The sequence below is a fragment of the Vidua macroura genome, chromosome 2 (assembly GCF_024509145.1).
Source record: "Vidua macroura isolate BioBank_ID:100142 chromosome 2, ASM2450914v1, whole genome shotgun sequence".
Classification (NCBI taxonomy): Eukaryota; Metazoa; Chordata; class Aves; order Passeriformes; family Viduidae; genus Vidua; species Vidua macroura.
In genome coordinates, this window is record NC_071572.1 from 18651843 (window position 1) to 18671973 (window position 20131).

Genomic DNA, 20131 nt, shown 5'->3' on the forward strand with positions numbered 1-20131 from the left:
CTGTGAAGGACATCTTTGCTCTTCAAAATCTCTAAATTCACCATTTGAAGGACATACTATTTGCATTTTTAAAGGCAATTATAAACAACCCACAATCGACTCTCCTAGTTCTTTTTTTCATCCATTCATTGAGACCAAATATTCAACTTTTGCTTTGCTGTTCTGCATGCTGCTGCTGCCAGTATCATTAACCTATTCATTCAGCCTGACACACCTCAGCATTCTGGAACATGTGGTGGTGACTTTGTACTTCCCTCACAGTGCTGCTGCTGCCACCTTGTACATCAAAGCAGTGCCTTCCACGAGCAGAGGCCTAAAGACCTCTTTCTGTTCTGTGCATGGGCAAAGCATTCCAGGTGTCCCAAAGGCTCTGTGTATTGCAACAGCCTACACAACAAAGTCATTGGTTACTCAAAGCCAACCACTGGAGATGCTTATGGATCCCTACAGCTGTGTGACATTACCTTAGACCTGCCACTCCTTTTATCTCACTCCCAAAGGGCTGGCTCTTGGAGAGGCAGTGAAAGCAAAGTCAGCCTCCCTGAGCTGCCTCCCTGAGCTCGCTATGGGGAGCAAAGGAAGAAGGGATGACCCCTCTCCAAGCTGCAATCTTTTCTTCCTGTGTCCTAGGCTGCTTCAGATGCCATTTACTGCCTGTCCATCTACCCATTATTAAGAAGAAATTGAAAAAGCAATGAAATTTGATTTCAAAAACTTTCCATTATTTCAGAGAAGATGGTAGTAACAATGCAGATAAAGGTAATTATTACAATCCATCAGATAAATGGATAAATGGTCAAACTGCACATAACACTTGTGAGGAAGAGGATGAAGACAAAATTAGGAGGGATGTGGCAAAGGCACAATCATCCTTTTCTCCCCCTCTAACCTCTTTTCATAGTAAAACAGCCTCAGGGAAAAGAAGATGTACTGATTTATATCAGAAACTTTATCTCAGTGCTGTCAAACTCATGCAGTAAATAATGGTGTATCAAAGCCTACCGTGACTTCAAAGCCATGATGCCAGCTATGATAAACTTCTATCTTTTGTTCTTGCATTCTTGGTCTTTCTGAGCTCATGATTTTATGCTTTCTGCAGTCAAGACCATGCTCTTCCACTGAAACACTGGGACTTTTGTCCATTCACCTGAATACCGTAACTCATAATGAAGTACCTAACAGTTTAATTTGGACTCATGAAAGAAACAGAGAAAGTGCCTGCTTCAAAATGGCTGCTTTTTTTTCAGCTCCTACATAAAAAAATCCACTAGGTTGTTTTTTTTTGGTTTTTTTTTTTTTTTTTTTTTCTGTTGTAGCTAGCAAGTGATGTTGAAGGGTGTTATTGCAAACTATGATAATTCTCAGGTGCAGCCCATGAACCCCTGCACCCTACCCCAGAGATGCTGATGTGAAATCACTTCAAACATAAAGTGATGCATTGAAAAAATGGTAGGAAAGTCAGTACACAGACCATTGTACTGAGGCACAGAACAAACACAAACATTTTAAACCTCTATATGTTTTCATTTGCAGGTTGGGGAATGAAAAGATCAAGGGCAGCCCTGCTGAGAAGGACTTGGGGGGCTGTAGATGAGAGGCTGGATTTGATCTGGTAACATGGACTTGTAGCCCAGAAAGCCAAATGTGGCCTGGGCTGCATCAAAAGCAGTGTGGCCAGCAGGGTGAGGGAGGAGATTCTGCCCCTCTGTTCTCATGAACAGCTGCATCCAGCTCTGGGATCCCAAGCACTGAAAGGACATGGACCTGTTAAAGCAAGCCCAGAGGAGGCCACCAAGATGATCAGAGGGATAGAGCACCTCTCCTGTGGGGAAAGGCTGAGACAATTGGGATTGTTCAACCTGGAGAAGAGAAGGCTTTGGGGTGACCTGATTGTGGCCTTCCAAGACCTGAAGGGAGCCTACAAGAAAGATGGAGAGAGGCATGTAGTGACAGGACAAGGGGCAGTGACTGAAAGAGAGTAAGTTTAGACAAGATATTAGGAAGAAATTCTTTACCCTGAGGGTGCTGAGGCACTGGAATAGGTTGTGCAGGAAAGCTGTAGTGTCCCATCCCTGGAAGTGTTCAAGGCCAGGTTGGATGGAGCTCTGAGCAACCTCTGTCTAGTGGAAAGACGTGCCTGTCCATGGCAGGGGGTTGGAACTGGATGATCTTTGAGGTCCTTTCCAGCCCAGGCCATTCTACAATTCTACGATTTATTTACAACTGTCATTTGTTGTCATTTCTACTGTCATAAAACCTCATGCTCTAAAAACTCTTCCCGTGTCTCTCTCCTCTTCTCTCCTCCTTTTGTTTTGCAACATATAGCATTACCTTAAGAATGGGTCTGGTCTACTTGAGATATCTAATTTTCATGTTGTGTTTTCTGAAAAAAAAAAAAAAAACAAAAAAAAACCAAATGGTGCCTTACTAAGCACTGAGTTTCAGAGAAGGGAGGGTGATGGGAAAGGGACATACAGAGGCTGGAGAGGCTGGCATGGGTTATCACTGGGAATGGCATATCTCTTGAACTACCCTAGATCAAATAGGAAAACATTTTATTAAAGCCTGTTATTCCACAATTTGTCAGCTGTATTGTAAAATTAGGAGGCTACAAGTAGAACCACTACAAGTAATCCATGGGATAATCATTAAACAGTCTGATTCAAACCCCACTGAAATCCACCAAAAGACTTCCATCATCTTCAGAAGGCTTTGGATCAGTCATGTTGCTGGAGGATGAACATTGCTCCATTGTTCCATCCCAGGAAAATTACACACAAAAGCACAACAGGCAGCAAAGCAACACCTTTCCTGCCACTTTTAAAACACCTTTGTCAAATTTTCCCTTAACAAAGCCTTAAGCAAGTAGGGACTTCTTGTCAGAAAGCAAAATATAAGCATTTCTAGAAGTAGGCAGTATGTATTTTAGCATGTATATTATGGACACATCATTTTAGCATGTATATTTATGGACACATCAACATGTAAAATATTTATGATGTTTAGAGCTGTCCTGAAACAAAAAGCCCAGGCATTACTCTCTGCCTGCAAAAACAAATCCACCATGTACTTTTGGTAAACAAAAAATAGTTCATTTTAAAAGCTGTAGAATTGCTTTATTTGCACTTGACGGTTTAACACCCAGGAGTTTCAATAGATCTGGCACTGGCAGGATAGGGTGAAACAACACTATTACTTTCTCTGTATAATGCTTAATAATTATAAAATGCTGTGTTTTATTGCTCCATTTACAATAAGAGTATTGCTAAACAATTATCTTAACAAATGTACTTTTGATGGAAGAGCCACTGATGTTTGTCTTTATAAATTAAGCTAGTCATAAAAGTCCATGTTTATAATAGTATTACCTTCTTTGAAATAACAAAACAGTCCATTGGTGGTGCACTATGAGCACCTACTGGGAAATTCATGGTAATCTGCCTCATATATTAGATATCTAAATGAACAGCCTTGATAAGAGCATTTTTTCTCCTCATTGTAAATGACATACATATAAAAGTACTATAATTATTCTAAAGCAGCAGCTAAAAAAAAAAAACTCTCATGGAGATATTGGTAATCTGTCATGAGAAGAGTACTGTGAAGACAGCACACAATTAAAAATCCAAATATTCTTTTCTTGAAGCAATTTAATTGTTCAAAAGCATCTATCAGATACTTACACAAGCAAATATTAGAATATTTTCCTCAAGTTTAGTATTGAGTCAATAGACTATAATTTCTATGGAATATTTTGAAGAGCAGAATATGAAAATATTTTAAAAATATTCAGTACAGTAGCTATTCAAAGAAGTTACTGCACACTGCCCTTTCATAAAACATCTTTCTAATCAAGGGATTAGTAAAAAAACCAGGTCATGAGCCCCAGTGAAATAATACACACCTCAAAAACCCAAAAACCAAACAAAACACCAATCAAATAAAAGAAAGAAAGTGAAAAATAATTTTTAAAAAAAGTCATGTCCTGCATAGCATCAGTATCTGGTGAGGCTGCAAGTCAGAAGACATCCAGCTGTGGGCAAGCCTTTGAAAGGCTCTGTGCAGCACTAAGTGCAGGTAGACAGAACACAGGAATGGGTTACAGTGAACAAGAGCCCAAGAGCAGAAATTTACTACTGTAAGAGAGAGCTACTCAGTTTTCCTCCTTTCTGGAAAACTCACATCTTCCCCAAAAGGACTGATAGTCCCAAAGGAGTAAGTACAGCTTACTCAACTCCTCAAAATCCAGATTCAGGTATGAGACAGAGCAGTCTTTCTACTCTGATGCCCTCAGAGATCCAAGACCAACACACAACTTATATCTGACTTGGTCCAAGCACAAACTTCCCGGCTAAGCGTTGCTGGTAGATGTTTTGCAAAGGCCTTACGTTATGCTAGAGCTATAGCACATCTTTCCAAACAGATAAAAGTTTATAATTTAAAGACTTGAAATGATGAGGAATGACCACAGTTCTCTCTATCTCTTATCTCTCACAATGTTATTAGCTGTGACTTCTTAGGATTAGACTGGACTGTTTTTATCATGCTGAAAAGATACCTGCTATCCCAGTTTGGCCTTGTTCAGGTAAACCCGTCTTGATCTGTCCTGCAGCAAGCTAACTAGGCTGAATTTCTTATAAATCTCATAAAAGGGGAAACTTGTGGTTAATTTTTGCTGCTCTTCCCAAACTACATCCAATTACCAGCACACTTTCAGGAACGGACAGCACTGCAGACCTTCTATGGTTATATATAAAATTTATATTGCCTCCCTACTCCCACTTGATATTCTTATTCTTTTTATATCCATTTTATATTCATTCTATTAGCTACAATGTACTGCTCTGAAAGGTCAGATTCAATGAATTATTTAATGCCATGGCAAGCTGAGGCATGAACTGCTGCATCTTAACAGTCTCTGGTAGTTTCACCCTAGGCTGAGCTTCGTTATGTTAGCCAAAGGGATCTAGAGAGGAATGGTCTCAATACCAGCTTTAATCTACTTGCTCTGAGCAACAGACACAGTCACTCTTGCACTTCACCTTGGCCAGCCTTCTTCTGAAACAAAGTTTTTACTGCCAGAGGCCATATTCAACACACCACACTGGGAAAGAGCACCTCCCTTGTAATGCCAGCACACAACTTTCAAAGCTCCTTTCCCTAAATTTCTGAACTTCTGGAATTTCACCAGCTGACAGTGGTTCCATCAGCTAGATGTGTGAAGACCCAGGTTCAGAGAGAGTCCGATCTGAGAGAAATGATCAGAGTGCTGGAGTACCTCTGCTATTAAGACAGAATGAGAGAATTGGGATTCTTCAGCTTGGAAAAGTGAAGGCTCCGGGAAGACCCTATAGCAGTAAATTAAAGAAGGCCTCTGAGAAAGATGGGGACCAGCTATTTAGCTGGGCCAATGCTGCAACAGGACAAGAGTTTTTAAACTAAGACAAGATATGTTTAGAATACAAGGAAGAAATTCTTTACTGTCAGGGTGGTAAGGCACTAGAACAAGTTACCCAGAGAAGCTATGGATGCCCCATCCCTGGCAGTGTTCAAGTTTAGATTGGAAGGGGCTCTGAGGAACCTGATCTAGTGGAAGATATCCCTTGCCATTGCAGGGAGGTTGGAAGTAGATGATCTTTAAGGTCCCTTCCAATACAAACTGCTCTATGATGTGCTTATTTTATCATCCTTAAGTACCAGCTTTGCCATGACCTCCAACTCTGCCCTCCTGAACTCCTCAGCATCTCACAGGAAATGGAGTTCCAGCTGTTGCTGCCTTACTTACAAAATTCTCACGATGACGGCTTCTTCTGTAGGTGAGACAATCTCCAGAGGGATCAATTTAAGTGTATTGTGTATCTTTGGCAAAATGTATGCAGTATCTCTCTCTCTCTCTCTCTCTCTCCCCCCATAGGTAACCTGTATATCCTATGAACCCCATAAAACTAGTAATACTCATAAAATGATAGGTGTTATAAAATCCCCTCTGTCCACATCTTTCCCCATTTTAACGTGTGTTTTTCTTGTAAAAAAGAAATGAAACATGATTTTTTTTCTACTAGAGAGAATCACAATGGCATGGTAGAATTTGTACCTTTTATTTATCACTTTTAGGTAGAGATAAAGGAAATGTTTCAAAGAAATATTTTAAAACTGTCTAAGCAACTCACCTTATAACAGCTTGGCCGTACAAACCATGCAAAATGATCATGACAAACCATGTAAAATGTCAAGACAAGATTTTGGGTAACATGAGCTGCAGAACCTCAGGATCTTGTTTCTAAGTAACGCATAAATCCCAAATCCATTATGATAGAGCTTTATAAATCATATTCCTCTCTCTTCACACACACATACAACATGTGCAAATGCCTGCATACAAATGTAGAATATATACTGCATACTTATGGTGTGTTATTTGTCCAATAAACAATCCTAAGTCTTACATTAGCAAACTGTATCCTCAGTCTATATATCTGGGAGCATAAATTATGCAATTTCCTCTTTCTCCAAAAAAACATCGTAGTTAAATTGTGTGCTGAATTTTCTTCCTCTCTCATATGTCAGTGTGGTACAGCTCCTTCCTTAAACCCATGGCAGTTTCAATGAATTATTGATGAACTCAAGCCATCTGCTGGACACTGCAACATGACTGTAATTGGTGTAGAACACTAAGAAATTGATTCAATACTTTTTAAGGGGAAAAGGAAGCAGTATCTTTACTAACGCAGTTGTCCTAATATTTAATTAAAGACTTTGAACACAAATAGAATGTCAGATGAAATGCAGAACAAAAGGGTATTTCTGGTCACAAAAGTGTAATTTCCATGTAAAGTTGAGCAGTAAGGAGAATGACACAAGATAAAAATTAAAAAGAATATGGATTACGAACTCAATTAATTGTTTTAATTTTTTGCTGTCTTCCAACATGGAGAGTTTTTGCTATTTCTCTTGATAAACTCAGGCAGACGGTATTTTCCTTTTAAGACTCTGGCACACTTTAATGACACACAGAAAATAATATTGAGCAGAAAAGATGAAGTATGGAATGAAGATTTCAGTGTAATGACTAAACCTCATGATTCCTATGGTTTTTATGAAATACAGATGACCTAAAGGATTTTCAACTGCTGTAGCAACCAGTTTCTTCTACAAAAGAACTGCCTTTTTCGCACAGTGCTTTCTGAGTAACAGTCCTGCTGAAAAGCCGAAGTGATCATAAAATGGGTAAGTTCCATGATACAAGATGACAAGACCTTTGCCTCTCCTGGAGTCTTGTTTGATTCATAAGCTGAACAAATGTGGTTTTAACTAAACCTCAAATCAAACTGAATTACTTTATTTAACAATATAGACAATGGACTGCAGGGATTTTCCCTTGTGCAGTAAGTAAAATATATGAAGCTTTAGTCTGCATGAGGAGGAATAGGAGCTAAAAGAACAATTAACATTTCAGCACATAATATGTAAGAAATATGCCTTTGGGGAAATGTAGACTGATGGCAATCTGGTTTTATCTCTGCAGTCTCTCCTTTGGTATTTGCAGTCTCTAGTTAGATATTCTAACTTCTTGGTTTCTCAGAACCAGCTTCTTTATTTCTCAAACAAAGCCAAAGCAAGACTAATACCAACGTCTTTTGGAAGTCACCTGCTTTGAAATACATAATTTGTCTTTCTCCTCTTCCTATTGATGCTTTCAGGAGGTTTGTGAAGATTTAGTTGTTAAAAGTCAAGCAAAAATTCAAACAGAAAATGATGTCTATGGGAAAAAAAGGCTAAAAAAGCTAAAGTAGTAGCTAAAATACTTTTCTTACACTGCTTGTCATGTGTTGCCTGTAACAAATTACAGATGATCAACTGTCACATCAGAAATCAAGGAAAGCTGACTAATAAATCCCAGAGAAATCTATCACATTAAGCTGCCTTTTGAAGCATTCAATGTTTTTAAATTTAATTTATTTTTAGCTGTATTTATTTTCTACAAGCTTCTACTACTTTTTGTCTCAGATTAATGAGAAACTGTTTTTCTCCTTTGATGTCCCACTGTGACCCAGTCATCCCAATCAGTGGTAATATTTAACTGAAGAATCTCACTTTGGGGACCAATGAGTCAGAATATGTAAAACTGTTCTCGTCCCCTTTTAACTAACCTCCTGATTGGGCGTATCAGGTAGACTTAGAAGTAGGTACTGAATGTCTTGGCAATTTTGGAAGTCCTTGTTGGCTGCACTACCGCTAAATTATATGATCTAATTCTGCATTCAAACTTTTCTACTACATCAACCAACACAGAAGTCCCCACAACGTTTCTATTCCAACTACATTAATCTATCAACTGCTAAGAGAGACTGTGAATCACAAAATTATTCTTATTGGAGGGAAACAGGAAAGAGAAAGGACTTACTAGTGATAGTCTTAAGCCTTTTGATCAGATTTTTTAAAAAGCTTCAAAAAACCCCAAAAATCAGGCCTTGCAAACACACAAAGAAAAGAAGTCAGAAAAAAAAAAATCAAAGTCAATTGCTCTGAGAGCCAGATCCAATTATTTTACAAAACAAATCTAGACATCTCTCAATCAAAAAGAAGTCACAGAGAGTTTTATCAGACTAGGATTCAGAGAATCATAAAAACATAGAATTGCCTTAGTTGGAAGTGATCCACAAGGACCACTGAAGTCCAGCTCCTGGCCGTGCACAGGACCAACCCATGAGTAACATCCCGAGTCTGCAAGTGTTGTCCTAACGCTTCTTGAACTCAGTCAGGGCCAGTGCTGTGGCCATTTCCCTGGGGAGCCTGTTCCAGTGCCCAGCCACTCTCTGGGTGAAGAACATTATTCTTATGTTGAATCTCAACCTCCCCTGGTACAACGTCAAGCCTGTTTTTGTCTCTTTGCCCCTTTCAATCTAGTTTAACTATTAAGTATTCACTTAGGTACTTTCTAATTTCTCCGATTTTTTGTGCTTTTCCAACTCTTCAGACAAACTACAGGTTATAGGTTTCAAGCACTGACATCCCTAACATGTTTTTGGCAGATTGAAAGGCAACATTGCCATGAGAGAAGGAATATGAAATGGAAGTGTAGAGGTAGCCACTGAAAATGGACCCTAATGTTCTGAGGGACAGTCACCTTACAGACACACACAACTTCAGAAAGCACCATTCTTCATTTTATTTTGCTTTATAGACTAAATGTCATCTGGAAAATAAATAGAATTGTGAAAGTAAAAACTAACTCTGAGAATCAGGAAGACACAGCATAAGCATGCCACAGAGCTAGAGAAAGATGTTGTCATCTTCAGGGACTCCTGAGTCAGCTTCCATGACATAATTCATTAAAATTACACTGTTATAGCAATGGATCATGGAGTACCAACACCTTTCCATGACATTTTTCTCTGAGTAGGGTTTTACTCATTTACAGTCACTCTCCTTATGTCCTTCCCACCCCAGGGAGTGCTGCTTCCACCTCGACAGGGGGAAAAGTCTGAAAACTAAAGACTAAAAATACTTCAAATTAGTGGAAATATACAAGACATTGCAAATTGGTCACAGTCCTTTCACCCTTCTCTCTCAACAATTTAAATTGCCTTTTATCTCCTATGAACACTGATGCATGTAAAACTGCCACCTTCAAAACAGCATTCCTTATAAAGAGGCAATGTAAATGCCTTTCCCTCATACTACATACCTGTAGCTGACAGAAGTCTCCAAGGCTCAACTTACAAAAACATAAAAAATATCATGTTTTCCTCTCAGCTCTTGACATCACCTTTGCCATCTTTCTATCAAAATACAGCATTTTGGTGTAATTCAGAGAAACTACAAGCCACTTTATTGACAATGCAATCTACATTTCAGTGTTTTAAACAACTACTTCTCTGTCATCCTGAAGCTATTTAGGCAGCAGATGAAAACCAGTCAATTTCTGTGATTCATACAGCCAGCACTGGCTTAGGATAAAAGGGAATGCTGATGCCACCACTGGGAAAAGCCTTCCCAAAGCGTCACAGGCCCACAACCATCATGTCTTCTGAGAAATGGCTATGTTTTGCCCCTTACAATAGCTTCATTAGCTGATGTGTACGTGCTGAATTAGTCAGCAACTGACTGGCAGGATAAGGGAGTTGTGAAATTCCCAGTGAGGACAAACAGACACTTCTGTAAGGACAGAGTTACTTTGTGAGTTCTGTGCATGCAGTGGTGAAGGCATCTCTGTCATCTTCCTACTTCACAGCCACTCCACGCTGGCAGCCCCAGGTGCATGGCACAATCCTCTCCTGTCAGCCTATACTGCTTCCCCAGTCCCAGAAACTGTTCTGCAGAGTCTAGTGTTTCCCAAACAGCTCCCAAAACTGTCTCTGGCTTGTGTTTCTCCTTGACTTCTACTTTCTGTTGATTAAATTTCATGGTGAATACATCTATGTAAGTGTAGCTGTCCTGTTGTAATGTCTTCAAGGCATCCACAGAACATTCAAGTACAAACAGCACAATGTAAAGGGCTGGCTTGCCCAACATTGTCTTTGAGGATTTGGAAATGTCATTTCAAAAGAGACATATAATGCAGCTGGAAAAGAGAAACCTTGCAATTGTGGTAGTTTGACACCTACTCTCCAACCCTCCCTTCCCCCCCCACAGGACAGGAGATTTTTAGCTACCTCCTAATACATATTACAAGAAGATATAATCCTTTGGTGCATGGGGCTTGCATAAACAGGACAAAGAAGGATAAACATCTATTGCAGAGCATGCAATATAAAGGTAATTCATCACATGGAAGCATTAATTCATAATAAACTCAAAGCTGGGTGTTCATTTGAATGACTTTACATGGAAACAATTACTCTGAAACATTCACATCAGTCCATCTGGCTTTAGAGCAAATCTTCCATTTGGACAAGCCAACACTTTTGTTTAGTTGGATGAGAAGCAATAAGCTTGTCAGAACAAGCTAATGAGAGCAACATTTGCTGGTTCACATCTGAAGAACCAATCAGTACAGCTACTTGTGTTTTGGGCACAGCTGTTGCACATCTCCATTCATACCCTCGCATTCCATAAAGCAACTTGTTAAGGAACAGCTGACCTGAAATTCATCACGGCTGACTCCTTTTTCTAGAGAACAGAGTGAGATGATGACACAACATTTCAAACAGATGACACATCAAGCCTTGAAATTTCAAAAAAGGGCCTACACTTGCTAACTCTGAGGGCCATTCAGCTTGGTTAACAAAAAAAGAAAATTAAGTTTATACAACAAATTAAGATCTCAGCATTCAGAACATCTGAACTATCAAGGCCAAACCTTTCTAAACCATGTCAGTCAACTTTCTGCTAAGAATAAGCAAGAATATGACATTGCATGCTTTGAGAGATACGATGGATTTAAAAGAGAACAACCTCCATAGTTGGCATTGATTTTAACAATAACAAGTAATATCTCTGTACAGCTTTCAGCATTTACAGGCCTTTGAAAGGGTGGGTGGGCATTTCTGAAATGTTATTGCAGATTAGTAATTAAAATCTGGAGGAACCTGAATTAGCCTTCAATGTATTAGTTCAAGAACAAGAAGACAACAGCCAAGAAAAGAAGATAAATGAGATAATATTAAACGTGTGCTCTCACAGATTCAGAGCTAATTTGAAGTATGATCCAGTTATCTCTGTATTACATTGCAGAAACACCTCAAAAGATAGAAGATACATATCTAACAACAACCTCAAGACAGAGAGGAACTGTGTGGTAGTCTGTTATTTTAGAGTTTGCTCTTCTGTAGTAGGTTTTAATATTCCTTGTTAGAAGTTTGTAGTGGTTCAGTCTCTGTACCCCATTTGGCTTCCCTAATGGTTCAGTCCTGAGTTGTTTACCACAGTTTTCCCTGCCAAAATGTACATCAATCCACATGTCAATTCACCTGTATACCTCCCTTGTTCCCTTGTCTCACCCCTGTCTGTCAAAGATAGCACACTCCTTTGGTTCTGGAGTCTTCCCTGTCTTTCATCCCTTCCTCAAGGCAGAATTGGGTTGTGGGGCTTGCTCCCTCCCCGTGTTGTCTTCTATTGGGGAGCCCTTACCCTGCACCCCTCCCCTAATGCCCTCCTATTGGTCAAAGGTTGTGTCCTCCCCGTGTTCCCTCTATCCTTTAAAAGTAGTCCCTTCATGTTCAGATTTGTCATTTGCTTTGCCCCACTTTGAGATTAAATATTTGGAGATTCAGAATATGTCTCAAAATATTTGGAGATTATTCCTTTGCCTCGATTTCCTCGTGCCCTGTGCCTCTGCTGTGCCACCCACACTGCAGCAATCACCGCCACCCGCGAAAGTCTCAGCAGAGACTCGGGAGCGGCCACGCGCGCGTCTGCCCTGCGGCCACAAGCGGGACAGCGAGCCGGCCAACCTCCATCCCGTGGCCACCGAGAGCCAGGCGCAGAACTGACTTCTAATATCCTGACTGTGAGCTCCGTGCATGGGCTAGCTGATCAGATGTAGCTAATTAAATGCCCTGGCAGAAAGCTTATCTCCATTGATGGCACTTGTAAAACTCTTACAGATCGCTTGGTTCAACATTTTGTTCCTTTGCTCACCATTACGTGTTTAAAACGTAAAACACTAGCAATTCATCAATCAGGGCCTGACACAAAGTGGGTACAGCCTCCGGATTTATATACTGAACTGGGAGTATAATGGAGTACCTTCAAATTAAAATGTCTGCATGACTGGCTTTTCAGAAAGAGCAGTTTTCAAAGTTCATGGTTGCTAAGCAGTATCACAGCTAATAGCTTAATATGCTTGATTTTTTCCTCTATGATGCTGATGAAGAAAGTATATCTTTAATATTAAGTCCACCAAAATAACTTTATGCAGTATAAAAAACTGTCTCAACTACATCCAGAAACATTTGAAAAGTGGCATTTTCAGCTGCTGTGAGATGACGATGGTGACAGGCCCTGTCACTGAGCTCCCTTTTACGCTTGCATTTAGCTCTGAGGATACAGAGTAGGAAAAGTGGTTCCCTGATATACACAGAGTCAAATAGGAGTGACAGAATCCTCATTCATTTCACAGTGATGGTGAGGAAGGTCAGTATTGATTAAATTCATGTTAGCACTTAAAATGCAACATGCAGCCTAAAATCCTGGAGGGTTCCTTCTCTGCAGTCTTATGGCAATACACAATTAAAATCTAAATTCTACTGCAGAATTGAAAGAATCCTCTAGATCCTCTTGATGAAAACTTGCTGTGACATTAACTTGCCAAAGGAAGAGTTATTTCAGAGAGGTTTTTGAGTCATTTCTCTTAAATAGAAAATAGAGCCAACAAGAAATAAAAGCTCTTAATGAATTTCACTATTTTCACTTCTTGCTTTGCAATTTTAGTCTTTTAGTGGAATTCCAGAGAATATCACATACTCATTTACTGCTGTTACAGTTGCAAGGAATGGACTAATCTAGCCTAATTTAGCAACCTAGAAGTCAGGTTTCTATTTAAAAATACTTTTCTGTTCTTCTTCTTTAGTCAATGTATAATAAAGCTTTCTGCAACAGGCTAGTTTTTCCAAAACAAGTATTTCAGATGGATTACCCTCTTCAGATGCCAATTTCTCCTGCATGGCTGCCTGGATAACTATTTTAATTAAAGTGTGAACAAAGTACCACTACCATGCCACTACTCACTGTGTGGCTTATGGAGTAAGGAGTACACTTGTGTGTCACTTAAAATTTCAGTAAAATACCTTACTAAATAAAAAGACAGTTTACATAAGTTGGGATCCTTGTAGACTAATGCCTACTTGATGTAATCTAAGAAAAACAAGTCATTCATGTTATAGGATTTGCCTATGAAGAGCTAATAAGGCAAATTACTTGTTAGATGTTTTTCTTTGTTTCAAAAAAAGGGTTGGTTAAGCTGATTCTTAAACAGATACAAATGTAACATTAACCAATGATAATGAGATACATGAACTTCTGAGCAACCAATTAACTGATACCGTATATTAATATACCTTCTAATATGTCAGTTGCTCCCCTTCATATAAGGAAAAAATTGCTCCATTGTGCCATGACTTTAATGTTATCTCAAAGTACTTATTGTTATGTGTGAAAAGTTTTCACAGAATCTGTATCAGCAGCAAAATAAACCCAACATAAATAGCTCCTGATAAATTTTGAACTGGCTGCACTTCAGATACATTCTTTGTATTCTGTTCGCTTGCTACTTGCCTTGACTTGAAGCTTACATCTAGAAAAGTGATCTTGTTTCTTCTTCTTTTTTAAAGTTCTGTAACTGTCTGTCTTGAACGGAATTCATCTTGACCACAGCCTCAAGTGACTTTCATAAAACTGACCTCTCTTTGCAAGGTAAACCATAAACATGACTTCTGAGTTTGTGCTGGAAATAGCTCAGGAGAGCATAATATGGTACAAAAGCCATTGAACGGCACCCAGAAATAATGAGTCCAAATGGATTTGTCTGCAAACCATACTTGATTCATATCTCTGCCACCCTGGCTTTCAAAGGATGACTTGAACACTAATTAAGTGTTGCCAGTAAAGCAGAGCCAAAAGAATTCAGTGGATCAGAATGACCTACAGGGGATATTTATAATGAATGTCCCTGATAATCTCCAGACCTGAGACTTCCTAGGATACAAGAGTGTCCCTCAGTTCTTAAAAAACAAACCAAAATCTCTCACCAGGTTCCTGCTCAGTATCCCCTGGCATCAGCAGAAGTGGCTGTAACAGTTTTTGACTTAAGGAAGATTATTTTCAGTAATGAAGGTTTAAAAAGCCCACACATAATTAAAATATTACAATGCAATAAAAAGCCAATAGGAAAATTTCTACAATATGCATTGCATTTAAATTCTTGAATTTTCCTGTAGTAAAACCATTATAAAAAAGGGAATTTCTTGAAAAAACAGTCTATCTGTTTCTAATCCTGTAGGAGTAACAGTTAAACAATGAATTTGGAGCTGATAGGAAAAGGGCTGAAGAAAATAAAATTATCTAAAAAAAATTACTTTATTTTGTGGGAAATTTAGAAATAAAGCTAATTTATTGGTTAGGGATATGTTTTTTCCTAACAAAAAAGATTTAATTGACATTTTTCAGTTATCCTTTTTGGTGGATGCTTTGAATTTTTTTTTTTTTTAAGATAGATAGACTTTTTTAAGAAAGCAGAAATTGCCTTTTCCATTTTCTTTTCCTTCAAGCTCATAATTTTTTTCATAAGTTAATGTTATGACAATTTTTTCTTGGAAAACAATTAAATGTTGTGTTTCATTAAAAACTCAGTTTAACAGTCAAGGTTGACTTAACATCTAAAATTTATGTATAATTTGCTTGGAAGTTTTGGTCTTTCCTAATCCTGATGAAGTTTAATGCTCACCTGGTTGTGAAATCTGCATTTTTCTTTTCTTATACAATTTGTGTTTTTTTCTATTTAACATGTTATGATCTTTATGTCAGTATTTTGAAAGTAGATTAATTTTTTCCACACTCTCTGCAGTTATAATGACAAATTGTTTGTTGACTTTACAAAAAGCTTTGAGGGAAAGCTGCATAAAAATAGCCACTGAATTTCACATGAATATAAAATATACCTTGTTATACCAAATCAACAAGAGACCACAGGAAAAAAAAATAGTTGGAATATCAATTTCTCATTAATGTGTTGCGTGACCACAAGATAGTACAGTTTAAGATCCTGAAGAAAAAGAGGAAGAGGAGTCCAGTCTAAAATCAGAGTGCAGCTTGTTCAGGGTACTGGCAAGCAGGGTATTTTGGGATGCAGCTCTGAAAGGCCAGAGCTCAGTAGAGGCCAGAATGGTCTATTCCAATCTGCAAGGAAGTAGGCACGCAAAGCAGGACACCAGTGTGGTTCCACGGGGAAAGCCTGAACAAGACCCAGTGCAAAATGGAAAGAGATCAGAGATGGAAATGGAGACAGGTTACCCAGGAGAAACAGAGAAGCTGTACCTGGCCAGGCAGGGATGGCACTGAAACTTATCCAGGATAGATGAAGGATAATAAGAAGGGTCTCTACAACTAAAACAGCAGTGAAAGGCAAGGGAAATACAAACTTACTGCTAAACTGAGTGGGTAACCTGATGAAGGATACTGAACAAGCTCAGATGTTCGATGCTTTCTTGGCTTTGGCCTTTAGTGGCAAGGTCTGCCACCCTGGTCCCTGAGCTCAGTAACAGAGTTTAGGGAACAGAAGCAGACAAAGGCTGAATTAGGGATTGCTTAGGTAAGAGTGACACTCACAAGTCCATGGGCCTAGATGGGATGCATCTAAGGCTGATAAAGAAGTTGGCTCATGTCTTTTTGAAAGGTCATTGGTTAAGAGCTGAAGCACCTACGCAGTGTGGTTGTAAAGTTGCCATATTTGGAGATATTAAAGACTTGATTAGGCAAGTGTTGAGCAGCCACATCTAACTTTGACACTACCTGGCCCAGAGCAAGAGGTTAGACTGGACGACCTCCAGAAATCTCCTCTCAGTTCTTCTCTGATTTTGTGATTACGCCCAGTGCGTAACCTATACATTTAAAACCTCACTGCTGACCACTGAGATGCTGCTACCTGCCCGAAAACAAGATTCAGAACTTCTCCCACACACATTTAAAAATGCAGATGCATTGAAAAGTTGCAGATGTATCTAATCCATATGAAAACCTTCAATCATACAGAAGAGATTCACTATTTCATTGACGTAAAAAATTGCTTATGCTGTGGTGTCAGGACTGCACATTGACAGTGTCTAATCATTCCAGGCATGCCCACTGGCATGAAAAGAAAGCTCTTATTTTCAAATGCTGTAACATACAACCCCAATATATTTCACTCCAAATTTCATCAAAGAATGAGTCTCTGTTAAAATCCCAACAGCAGACAGGTTTTGAGAGCAGAGCTAGAAATACAGTGTAAGAAAAACATCACCTAAAGCTTTCCTTGGAATGAAACACTTAATTTGACATAACTTATGTAGTCAATGTAATTGGGAAGGGTGACATTCTAATTGAGTTTCTCATTTGAAGGCAGACAGAGAATCAACTATACAATAAATTCAGTTTGTCTCAGTTCTAATCAGTCTATTTTCTTTGCTGTTATTACTACATACTGCTAGAAGCAGAAAATGAGATAGAGAACTTTGCTTAATATCAAAGAATCAGGGAAAGAATGAAGAAGACATTATTATCGCTTTATTGAGAAACAAAGACCTCAAAAATAAGACCCATTTTTGAGGCTTATACTAGTAGTCAACACAGAGCACAAGACAGAACTTTATTAGAAGCAGGACAGTTCTTTCAGTTTATGGAGTCTACTCATCACAAGAAGCTCATAGCAAATTTTTTTTGTTAGTTGACTTGCAGGTTAACACTTTTTTGAAAAAAATCTGAAAATATATTTTGTTTAATCCCACCTAACACAGATGAAGGCTGTCAGCATTGCTGGCATTTTTATACCATTTCTGCACCATCTTTGGAAGTTTTCTTTCAGCTAAATCCCCAGCAAATGAGCAGCTACAAGAGGAGTACAACTGTGTTGTACAGCAGGAGTACAGCTGTGGCACTTCCTGGCCAAATTTCTGTAAACAAATGTGACTTTTCAAAATTACACAGGAAACAGTGAAACCACTGATAGCTGTAAGTTTTGAGTAGAGGTACCTGTACCATTAAAACCTGAGCATCTCTCAGGAATCAACAAGACCCACCAATTCAGAGTTTACACCAATGGGAAGGAGAATACAGAAACAAAAACTGGTGTACAGCAACCAGGCTACTGGAATTTAAATTATTAATTCTTAAGTTTATTTTTTTACTTCCTTGCCATTTTTCTGTGCAATGCACTAACATTTCTTGTTACTCTAAAAGCAAAATTTATTATATGAATTGCAATACATCTTTTTCTATATCCTTAGCTTTTGTCAGTCACTGTTCTTCCTTTCCTTCTACATCCCATTACAAATACTGACATTTCTTCTTTCCAGCCACTTTTTTTGTCTGGTTTTCTGCCTTCTTCTGTCTTTCCTGCCTGCTTCTTTCACCTACCTGCATTCCACCTAAACACTTTTTGAGCTTCTCTGCATATTTATATGCATTCATTCACTCTCAAAAATCACCCTACCACATTTTCTTTATTCTTCAGATAAGAAAAACCTGACTTAACTTTCTTCATGTGAAAAATGAACAGTAATGCAACAGTGAGTGGAGCTTCCATGCTTCAGGAATCATCTTTTCAATAATCCATACCAAAAATAAATACCAGGAGAATACTATTCCTCTTTTGATACCCAAGTACTTTGGAGCTACTCCTGGATGTTTTTATACTTTTTCAGCTACTCAAATGATATTTTAAGAGGACACTTCATTTCAATACAAAAATAATTCATCATTCTTCATTATAACTAAAGCAAAATTATTTTCTCTTTTCTCACCCATGAGAAGGCAAGACTTGCTGTACTACTGAATGACTGCACAAGGCAATAAGTCACTGGGTTTGTAGTTTAAGTGACAGGACATCAACTACCTGACAAGGTCGATGACTCTCTCCCTTGGAGCAGTGCTGACTGGCTCATCATTAATCATTATGATCTGATCCCCTGGTATAAGCTTTCCTTCAGAGGGGCCGCCTACAGACAAATGAAGAAAGAAAAAAAAAAGAGCACAGGTTAGCGGACCACTGTAAACACACAGACACTGTTGTTGTTCATATACTACAGGTGTGTTTTTTCATTAGCTATTTCTTTAACTATTTCTGATGTTACCAGTACTCCCTCACCAGAAAAATCTTGCAAGCTAGTGGTTTAGCAGCTTCTACGGAAGTTCCTCAAGTTCTAAACCTGTATCTAACCACCTAAACAAAGGGCTCAGTTTTCTGAAGGGCCAAAAGGACCCATAAGTCGTGGACTAATGCACCCTTTAAGGTGTGATCAACCATATTTTAATCATTCTTGATCAGTGTTTGTCTGATATTTTGTAAGACCACCCTGAGAAGGATTTCTTTTCTTGTGAACAAATGATCCTGTTTAACCACAGTTAAGAACAGGAAGTCTTTTCCCATGGTAAATATACCAGATCTTCCTGGTTGCAATACATTGTTTCCTGTCCCAGGCAAAGTAACACCAGAGAACATCTTATTCCTCTCTCCTATGAAACATCACTTACACATTTGAATGTCATTCACAGGTCTCTTCTATGACTATTCTGCTCTAGGCAAAACAAACCTGTTTTCTTCAATTGGAGACAGAAAGTTTTTATACCCCAGCTGCTTGAATCTCTTTTCTGCTGGATTCCTACCATTTGATGAACATGAGTACATCCAAAAGCATTGCTACTTGCAGTTAGACATGAATATTTAGCATTAGTCTGAATAGACAATCAGTCATGTATATGTCTGTGTGGTTTGGATTCTGGCACTGCTGAAATGCACATTGAGTGCATTGTATTTTATAAAATGCACATATTACTTTGTTTCTCAGCACAATTACATGCCCAGAAGATGATGTGACATCACAGTTCCTAGTGTAAAGATATATCCTCTGTAGTCTTTGTCTTTACAGTCTGCAATGATGATACATTAAAGAACAAATAATGTTACCACTATGAGGATAAAGTCTTAAAAGAAAATGTTTCAGCACCAAAACTAATTCATTCAACAACTGAGCTAATGCTGATCTTTTCCTCTGTTTGCTTTGAAAACTTTACTTCACTTCCATATCCCACATAAATGGATACAAATCCATGTAGGAGAATGTTGTCCTGAGCTCCTATTTACTTGGAACAGAACATAGTAAACACATTTTCCAAATTTTAACATAAAACTATATTAATAATGCCAAGTTGAGAGAAATGAGCTATCTGGATCTGGTTCAAATATTAGTTACACTGCTCACTTCATGTGAAAGCAATACAAACATAATCAATGCACACACGTTGGTAAATGACATCAGAACTTCATAAAGTCGATTTTGCCTCTCCTCTGCTCTCTGTGGGGGTTCTGGAGAACATATCGAACAAGAGCAAAGTCAAATCGCTGCCCTTGGCTGCAATTTTACATAACTGAACTTTTGAGCATAGAGAGCAGGAGCCTGCTATTTGGGAAATGGGTTATCCCAGGTCTGGTCTCTTA

At 38.6% G+C, this 20131-nt stretch overlaps 1 protein-coding gene across 1 annotated transcript in view; it reads right to left on the bottom strand.

The window, feature by feature from the left end:
• The window catches only part of FRMPD4 (FERM and PDZ domain containing 4), a 294549-nt gene that overhangs the window by 44596 nt on the left and 229822 nt on the right, over positions 1-20131 (bottom strand). Inside the window, 1 exon segment of the mRNA XM_053971771.1 lies at positions 18530-18632. Within this exon segment, the coding sequence (XP_053827746.1) occupies positions 18530-18632 (103 nt within the window).